Raw genomic sequence first — 10,605 nt, forward strand, 5'->3', positions numbered from 1 at the left:
AAAAAAGGAGATGAAGTCTGATTCGTACCGATGTTCCTTCCCTTTGTACGATCCAAATATTTGGCTGTAACTCTGGAACCAATGAAATTAAGTACCAATTATAATAAATCGTCAAAAAGCTCCCAATGAGGACTGATTACTACAGTTAAGAGAAAGTCCAAAATCCAATTTTTTTTTGGATTCTGGGCTTTTTTGGACACTTTTGTTACAGTCGATTGCAATCAAAAGTCTAGTAGGTGTACATCTAGATATTATTATAACAGTCCTAATTCCAAAATTTCAACATTCTACAGCTAATCGTTTTTGAGTTATGCAAGATACGTACGTACAGACGTCACGTCAAAACTAGTCAAAATGGATTCAGAGATGGTCAAAATGGATATTTCTTTTGAATTTTGAAAACAGAAATTTTTCGCGATCACAATACTTCCTTTACTTTGTACAAGGAAGTAAAAATTTTATGAGTATATTTTTTAAATAATTTTTTTTTGTTGTTAAAAGTAAACCTTAACCACAATAATTAAGTGCTTAAGGTTTTGGCATAATTTTGGTACCGCCAAAATGGATATTTTTGTCAAATTTAACCAAAATTATGGTCAAATTAAAAACAAAATAATTTTGTTTTTAATTTGACGCTTTTTTTAAAAAAAATAAGACAAATTTTTAAATGAGTTGAAATAGTTTTTTTATAATTTGTTATTATATGAATTATTTAGAAACATTTAAATTAAACAATAATTAAAAACTAAATATTTTTGTCAATTGATAATTAATTTTTTTTTATAGGCATGATGCCGTCTGTTTAGAATTCTATAGGGTTTCACACTTTTAATCGATTTCCTTTGCATTATCTGTTTCATGTACTCTCCTGTTGAATCCTCATCTTTAAATTCAAATGCAGCGGTAAAAATTTCATAACGATTTTTAAATTAATTAAATTTTTTACAAAAAAAAAATTACGAAAAAAGAAAAATAGGGTCAGGATGAGTAAAAATAAAAATTTATTTACGTCAAAATGTTGTTGTTAGATACGCATAGATGTCCTAAATAAATAATTCTGATTTATCTATTAATAAAATAATTATTTTAACATATTTCAAAATATATAAACGTAAATAAACAATATTAAAAAAAAATCTTACCGCGGTCATTGCTTCCAAAACTTGTAAAGGTGGCATTTTCCCTCCACAATTTATTAATAATAATGATAAAAACAGAAACACTTTCCATGGAAAAAACATATTTTCTAATGTCATTTCTATTAATTTTATTTTATTATAAAATAAAAATTAACTATTGTTTAAAAACAAATAATAAATAAACTATTTAAACCTTAGAAGCTGATTAAAATGTGTTTTATTATTAGTATGCGAGAAGAGACTGTCCTGTTGTATGACTAGCCGCTGTTTTACTGAGGAAGAAGAAGAAGAAGTAATGGTTACCGCCAACTCCTTTCCAGATAATTTCCTTCGTGTATTCTATCTCCACGTTTATTTCGTCAGCATATGTGCACACAAACACAAATATACTGAGAAGTTATATATCGCGCACTGTAGAGATTGCCGCCTCCTCCAATCAAGGTGGGGGTTGTTAATGTCATAAAGGTGTATCTGTCCGTAAGATACAGCTGTTTTTATTATTTGTTAATAGATTGGATTTCAAGGTCATAATTATGTATAATATTATCACTTAATCTAGAAAATTCACATGGTTTTTTAAAGTATTTTATTTTTCATCTTAATAAAAAAACTCTCTTTTTTTATTTGAAATTAAAATAAAATTATTTTTTTATAATAATATATATATGCTGAATTTCACGGTGTTTTACCGAGTTACATTCCTTTTATTATCTACAAAAAAAAAAAACGCTTAATTAAAATTTTAAAAAAAAATTTGCAAAAGTTGTTTTAGATTTTATTTTGCTGTGATCTGTATCATGTTTGATACTTCCTTGTACGAAGTAAAGGAAGTATTGTGATCGCGAAATATTTCGCTTTCCAGATTTCAACGGAAATATCCATTTTGACTATCCCTGAATCCACTTTGACTAGTTTCGGCGTGACGTCTGTGCATACGTACGTACGTTTCTCGCATAACTCAAAAACGATTAGCTGTAGAATGTTGAAATTATGAATTTAGTATTTTTGTAACATCTAGTTTTTTCACCTCCCCTTTTGATTGCAATCGACTGGACCAAAAGTGTCCAAAAAAGACCAAAATGCAAAATATTTTGGAGTTTTTGGATTTTTTTTAGCGCTTTTCAACGATATGAAATAATTGGTACTTATTTTCATTGGTTCCAGAGTTATAGTCAAATAAATTTTAATTAATGAAATATTTGGATCGTAAAAGGAGAAGGCACATCGGTTCGAATCAGACTTTATCTCCCTTTCTTTTAAATTTAAATATATTGATTTATTAATAATTACTAACTGGTTGTAAACAAATTTTTTTAACTTATAACTAATTTTTTTTAAACTTTTTACCTTATTTTTGATTTAATAATATTGATTTATTAATTATTATTAATCCCTGAGTGTAAAAAAAAAATAATGTATATGTAATTTTATAAGCGTACAAGGACGTCATATGGTGTCCATATAAGATTTTTAAAAAATGAAAGTGCATAAAATTTTATTTCATTAATAATTTCTGATATTTTTTTACAAAACATTATACTTAAACATTTTTTTACAATAAAAGAAACTTGTCTTGCCTTCTTGGTAAGATCCAAATATTTCACTAATTAAAATTTTATTTGGATATAACTCTGGAACCAATGAAAATAAATACCACTAAAGATATATCGTTGGAAAGCTCTCAGTGAGTGCTTATTACTACAGTTAAGATAAAGTTAAAAATTCCTAATTTCTTTGGATGTTGGCCTTTTTTGAATACTTTAGGTTCACTCGATTGCAATCAAAAGGGGAGGTGTACAACTGGATGTTACAACAGTCCTAAATCCAAAATTTCAACATGCTGCGGCTAATCGTTTTTGATTTATGCGATATACATACGCATATTTGTACGTATAGATGTCACGCCGAAACTAGTCAAAATGAATTCAGGGATGGTTAAAATGAATATTCATTCATAAGACTAAAAAAAACTTAAAAAACATAAAAACACTAACATAAAACTTAAAACTAGGTTAAAAACTAAAATAATAAAATTAAATAAAAACTTAAAACTAATACAAACTATATAATAAAAAATTAAAACTAAGTTACAAACAAAAATTAAAAAAGTGAAATAAAACTTAAAACTAATATAAAGACTTACAACTAATATCACTAAAATCTTACAATTAATATCACAGACGAAGTTTTTAAAAGATAAAAGCAAAAGTAATAAAAAAACTGTATAAAATTTAACAAATTTCGATAGGGAGTGTAAAAGGCTCCCTATTCGGATAGCAAAATCAAAACACAGAACCACAATAATAAAAAGCAAACTTATTAAAAACTCTTCCAGCACAAAAAACAAACGTGACAATATTACATTTTTTATATTAACCCGGCACTAAGCAAAAATAGAAACATCCGGTTTAAAACTTTATTATCATTGCACAAGATACCACGGATGTTTCTGGGTAGTTTAAATTTACGACGCAACGCCGCAAAACATATGCAATGTACGAGTACGTGGCGCACAGTCATGCGGCAGTTGGATCGTGCGCATAGGGGTGCGTGTCCTCTTGACATCATGTACTCTTGTGTGATCCTCATATGTCCTATCCGCAATCGACAGAGGACTACTTCCTCACGCAGAGTTTTTCTGCATGAGGAGTCCCATGGCAACACAGAATCTTTAATCTGCCAGAGTTTATTATCAACGGTGTCGTATATCTTAAAAACTACTAGACTTACAGTTCTGTGACATGTTCAATCACTTTTTTCAGTTGAGATTACAAAAGAAACCACCAACTTTACTCCTTAATTTGGATCGCAAAAGGCTTCTTTATATTATAAGAGCTGAAATCCGGGCGAAATGTTTCGCAAGTCGTAACTCGAAAACAAAGGGCGTCCAGATCTATATTTATATGAATTTTTGTTTTTCATTATTTTCACCAATAGAACATGTCCTTTAAGTTTCTCCGTTTATTCATGCGACAGTATTAATCAACTTACGCAAATTAATTTTGTATTATACGTAGGCTGTAAAAAAATATATAATGAGACCAAAATTAGAATAAAGGTGGTATGAGGGTTGTTTAAAAATTAGAGACAAATGGTAACAGCAGAAAAGTTATTTCGTAGATTTTTTTTTTAATCTGCTCAGAATGGCCAACAGGTATGTTATCAAGCATTACTAGATCCGAAATGTGAGTCTCCTCTGAGAAATCCTTAACAAATCCTCATTTATTACTTAATTAAGGAATTTTCCTTTGTTTTTACTGACACGTAAATCTTTTTGAAAGGATTTCGATGCTTTATGACATATCTGCTGGCCAATTCAGTATAAAAAAATTTAACCCGATCCGTCCAGTATAACGTCTGGTTGGACTGGAAATAGGTTTTAAGCTCACAATATGAAAACTTATTTCCAATCCTTCCGGGTAAGTTCTACTGCACGGATCGAACTGATTTTTTTTTTTAATCTACTTGGAATGACACGTAGATAAATCATGAAGCGTCATCGAACCCCAAACTTGAGATTCCTCTGATAAATCCTAAAAAAAAATCTTCCTATTTAACTGAGGAAATTTCTGAGGTCATTACTCTCAGGAAAATCACTTTGAAGGTCTGTCGATGCTTGATATATCTGCGAGCTATTACGAGCAGAATAAAAAAAATCAGCCCGATCCGTCCGGTAGAATGTCTAGACGAAATGGGAAAATGTTTTGAGCACACATCTTACTTGTGGTAGGAAAGGAAAGAGAAAAACAAGGAATCTGGAGGTGAGACATGTTGTAAATGGGATAGGTTTTTAGCTAATTTTTTAAAAATATATATAAAATTATTTTCTTATAATAACTTTGTGACGAGCAGGAGGCTATTAGTACTGCTTAAAATACACGGAAAGCTATTAAAATTCGGATCAAACGGTGTTGCCAAATCCATTTTTCTGATTTAGCATCATCAGATTTTATTTTGTGTGGTTCTGTCAACGAGTTATTATGTGGCACAGGTTTGGCGAAATTGAGCGGGTCAAACATACGGTACAAGATTGGTTCAGACATAAAATGAGCAATTTTTTTACTATTGGTATATGAAAGCTCATAAAAAGACGGGTCAGGTATTAAGTGTAGTCGTGGATTAGGTTGTCGTGAATAAATAATTTTTCTGCCGTTATTTGTCGTTTTATTTATTAAATTAAACATTTAGGATATTTTTTAATATTTTTTATGAGTTAAATTGTTAAGAATTTTATTTTTAATCAAATTTTTAATGATACTCGTATAAATAAAAGATTTTACTTTTTTCTTTGTTCTTAACATTGAAAGGGAATAAATTAATCTAAATAAGGTTGTGTATTGTTATTTTTAATTAAACTAAGAGCGTTTAACCGGAATACATAATATTTTCTAGGTCAGTATACTTGTTTAATATCTACCTTTTTCGTACAAAAGCAACATATATAGATTTAGTTCAATTAATTTAATTTACTTATAATTATGTAATTAATAAAATAGTTTGTGAACTGATAGTTAGCTTTATTGTCATAATTACAATAAAAATGAAAAATTCACATGATGATCCATTGTTACGTATATTATACGTAACAATCTCTATACCAATCTCTATATCTCCGGTAAATTATGATTTCTAGGGAGTCTTCCTCAACTATTAAACTTTATTTTTTAAATTATATTCTAATTGTGAATACGTAATGATGACATCTGCTTATTAAATTAATTCAGAATAATATATAAATACATTTTTTTTTTAAATAAAAAAACAAAATAGTACATTATTGAATGAGTCTATAATGATAGCCATTGAAGTAAGAGTGCGAATAAGTTATGACTCGAGCCTTGGCGAATGTTTAAAACTTTGCAAAAGGGCATTAATGGCCATTATAGAGAGCTGCATACCGTATTTTTAATACAGCTGAAAAAATATCAAGATTTTTCATTGATTTAAATCAATGATAATATATTGCTTATGATATATATTTTTTTAATTTTTCAATAAACAATATAGTTCTGTAACAATAGATTCTATACAAAAGAATTGAGAGGAGTGGAAGAAGTGTTAGGAGAAGACCAATTTGGTTTCAGGAAAAGTATAGGGACAAGGGAAGCAATTTTAGGCCTCAAATTAATAGTAGAAGGAAGATTAAAGAAAAACAAGCCAACATACTTGGCGTTTATAGACCTAGAAAAGGCATTCGATTACGTAGACTGGAATAAAATGTTTAGCATTTAAAAAAAATTAGGGTTCAAATACAGAGATGGAAGAACAATTGCTAACATGTACAGGAACCAAACAGCAACAGTAATAAATGAAGAACATAAGAAAGAAGCCGTAATAAGAAAGGGAGTCCGACAAGGATGTTCCCTATCTCCGTTACTTTTTAATCTTTACATGGAACTAGCAGTTAATGATGTTAAAGAACAATTTAGATTCGGAGTAACAGTACAAGGTGAAAAGATAAAGATGCTACGATTTGCTGATGATATAGTAATTCTAGCCGAGAGTAAAAAGGATTTTGAAGAAACAATGAACGGCATGGATGAAGTCCTACCCAAGAACTATCGCATGAAAATAAACAAGAACAAAACAAAAGTAATAAAGTGTAGTAGAAATAACAAAGATGGACCACTGAATGTGGAAATAGAAGGAGAAAAGATTATGGAGGTAGAAGAATTTTGTTATTTGGGAAGTAGAATTACTAAAGATGGACGAAGCAGGAGCGATATAAAATGCCGAATAGCACAAGCGAAACGAACCTTCAGTAAGAAATATAATTTGTTTACATAAAAAATTAATTTAAATGTCAGGAAAAGATTTTTGAAAGTATATGTTTGGAGTGTCGCTTTATATGGAAGTGAAACTTGGACAATCGGAGTATCTGAGAAGAAAAGATTAGAAGCTTTTGAAATGCGGTGCTATAGGAGAATGTTAAAAATCATATGGGTGGATAAAGTGACAAATGGAGGTATTGCGACAAATAGATGAAGAAAGAAGAATTTGGAAAAATATAGTTAAAAGAAGAGACAGACTTATAGGCCACATACTAAGGCAAGGCATCCTAGAATAGTCGCTTTAATATTGGAAGGACAGGTAGAAGGAAAAAATTGTGTAGGCAGGCCACGTTTGGAATATGTAAAACAAATTGTTAGGGATGTAGGATGTGGAGGGTATACTGAAATGAAACGACTAGCACTAGATAGGGAATCTTGGAGAGCTGCATCAAACCAGTCAAATGACTGAAGACAAAAAAAAATTATACGTAACAATCTCTATACCAATCATATCTCCGGTAAATGATGATTTCTAGGGAGTCTTCCTCAGCTATTAAACTTTTTTTTAAATTATATTCTAATTTTGAATACGTAATGATGACATCTGCTTATTAAATTAATTCAGAATAATATATAAACACAATTTTTTTTTTTTAAATAAAAAACAAAATAGTACATTATTGAACGAGCATATAATGATAGCGATTGAAGTAAGAGTGCGAATAAGTTATAACTCGAGCCTTGGCGAATGTTGTAAACTTCGCAAAAGAACATTAATGGCCATTATAGAGCCATTATATGATAATATATTGCTTATGATATATTTTTTTTAATTTTTCAATAAACAACATAGTTCTGTAACAATAAATTATATTAGTCATAAATTCTACCTTTTCATTAATATCGACCGTTTTTAAAGACATAAACAAAGCAATATAGAAACTTAGTTATCGATGAGTGTACTTTCAAAGCAACCTTTGATTTTTTTTAACCTTCGAGACCACCGTTAGGTATTGCTTAAGAGGATTAGATGAATGACAATTTTTGTAGCGTATGAAGATGCCATGCTTGACCGGGATTCGAACCCGGGACCTCCGGATGAAAGGCCATGAAGCTACCACCCACGCTACGGAAGCAAAGGTTGCCCCTTTGCTTACTAACTACTAAATCGGATTAAGATAAAAAAAAACAAAAAAAAAAAAAAAAAAAAAAAACTGCTGATATATTAAACAATATACGCTTCCGGTAGGTCAGTGGTTGAAAAGAATAGACTTCTAATTGGTTGAAAACTTGTATCATAATAATACTCTCATTATAATACAAATTATAGCTACGTAATTCAAAGATTACAATACAACCTTATAAATTATAGTATTGATCGGTAGTTTTTTTTGTCTTCAGTCATTTGACTGGTTTGATGCAGCTCTCCAAGATTCCCTATCTAGTGCTAGTCGTTTCATTTCGGTATATCCCCTACATCCTACATCCTTAACAATTTGTTTTCTATATTCCAGACGTTGCCTGCCTACACAATTTTTTCCTTCTACCTGTCCCTCCAAAATTAAAGCGACTATTCCAGGATGCCTTAATATGTGGCCTATAATTCTTTCTCTTCTTTGAACTATAATTTTCCAAATACTTATTTCTTCACCTATTTACCGCAACACCTATTCATTTGTCACTTTATCCAACCATCTGATTTTTAACATTCTCCTATAGCACCACATTTCAAAAGCTTCTAATCTTTTCTTCTCAGGTACTGCGATCGTCCAAGTTTCACTTGCATATAAAGCTATGCTCCAGACATATACTTTTAAAAGTGCTTTCCTGATGTTTAAATTAATCTTTGATGTAAACAGATTATATTTCGGACTGAAAGATCGTTTCGCTTGTGCTATTCGGTATTTTTTATCGCTCCTGCTTCGTCCATCTTTAGTAAATCTACTTCCCGAATAACAAAATTCTTCTACCTCCGTAATCTTTTCTCCTCCTATTTTCACATTCAGTGGCCCATCTTTGTTATTTCTACTACATTTCATTACTTTTGTTTTGTTCTTGTTTATTTTCATGCGATAGTTCTTGCGTAGGACTTCATCTATGCCGTTCATTGTTTCTTCAAAATCCTTTTTACTCTCGGCTAGAATTACTATATCATCAGCAAATCGTAGCATTTTTATCTTTTCACCTTGTACTGTTACTCCGAATCTAAATTGTTTTTAACATCATTAACTGCTAGTTCCATGTAAAGATTAAAAAGTAACAGAGATAGGGAACATCCTTGTCGGACTCCCTTTCTTATTACGTCTTCTTTCTTATGTTCTTCAATTGTTACTGTTCTTCAATTAATTTTATAAACTTTTAAAGTTGTGAATTCCTTTTTGAATCATCCATTACTATTATCGTATAAGGATAAAATTGAAATTTTATAAATGTATAGGAATGAAAAACAGTTTTTGGGTCAAGGAACTTTTTATTTGTTACATTTAATTGTTTCCGTATTATATAAAATCTAGTAGAAAATGAATAAAAGATTAAATTTTAAAAAACGGTCTTAACAACTATTCTTTTTTTTTTTTTTTTTTAACGTATTATATTTTTTCAGAATTTTTTTGTGTGAATTGAAAGTCAGTTTACAGTGAGCCAGTTAGATTATAGATTATTATGTACCGTAAAGGTCATATCGAATCTGTTACATTATGATTCTAAATGATGATAATTAAATACAATTAAATCATGTTGATTTATTGATTAGATACATTTTTAATTTAATATTTAATTTATTACAATTGCAGTTTTTTGTATCATTTACTGATCATTTATTAAATATATAATTGAACAATTAATAATGTAAATCAGTACATCAGATAATTTATATCCTATTCGATTGCTATTTTAAAAAATATATATATATATAAAGAGTGTTTCTAAAATGGTAGGCTGGCTACATTTTTTCGTATTCTGTTTGTAAAACTAAACAAAAAAATCCTTAGAAAAAATGGCAATTTCTCCTTCGTTCTCTCCCTGTCCTTTTTTTATTAGGAAAGAGAATAATGATAGTTGCCCTTATAAAATTTCAAATTGGCGGTTGTTTCAACCTTTAAATCTTAAATATCTTAGGAATTATTACATTTATCAAGTTATGTTCTATTATAAAATTTATGAAGGATTTATTTGTGAACAAAATGACACCTTAGTCGTAAAAATCCGACGACAAACAACAGAGTTATTGCAAAATTTAGACCTAAACCGATTTGGCGGCCTTCTTGTTTTTTTATACAGAATGATTCAAAGAAACGGGAAAATTTGAAAGTTGTGTTAGTAGCCGTGGGCGATTGGTACCACTTGATAAGTGGCGCCAGCCTCTCTAACCTAACATGCTATTTAGTTGTTATGTATCCTTGGAGTGGTGCGCAACGTGTATTTGCTATCAAAGCGTTTTACAAAAACAATGACAGTGTGGAGGGAGCGCGTTCGGCAATGAAAAAGAAACCTCCAGGCCGTGAACGAACTGTCCGTACACCACAGAATGTTCAAGCTTTACAAGATGCTATCACACGAATTCCACATCGGTCAATCCGTCGTCCCTCAGCATCTTTACAATTGCATAGTTCAAGTGTTCGAAGAATGTTAGTGAAGGACTTGCAATTCAACCGTACAAGTTGCAGATCGTCCAGGAACTGAAACCGAACGATGCA

The 10,605-nt window shown here is 30.2% G+C and overlaps 1 protein-coding gene across 1 annotated transcript in view; it reads right to left on the reverse strand.

Moving 5' to 3' along the window:
* LOC142332260 (lipase 1-like) overlaps positions 1-1,498 on the reverse strand; it is an 89,425-nt gene extending 87,927 nt beyond the window's left edge. The window contains exon 1 of the mRNA XM_075378579.1: positions 1,143-1,498. Within this exon, the coding sequence (XP_075234694.1) occupies positions 1,143-1,256 (114 nt within the window). The 5' untranslated portion in view covers positions 1,257-1,498. The remainder of the gene's footprint in view (positions 1-1,142) is intronic.
* Positions 1,499-10,605: the final 9,107 nt, after the last annotated feature.

Source organism: Lycorma delicatula, chromosome 11 (genome assembly GCF_047948215.1).
Source record: "Lycorma delicatula isolate Av1 chromosome 11, ASM4794821v1, whole genome shotgun sequence".
NCBI lineage: Eukaryota > Metazoa > Arthropoda > Insecta > Hemiptera > Fulgoridae > Lycorma > Lycorma delicatula.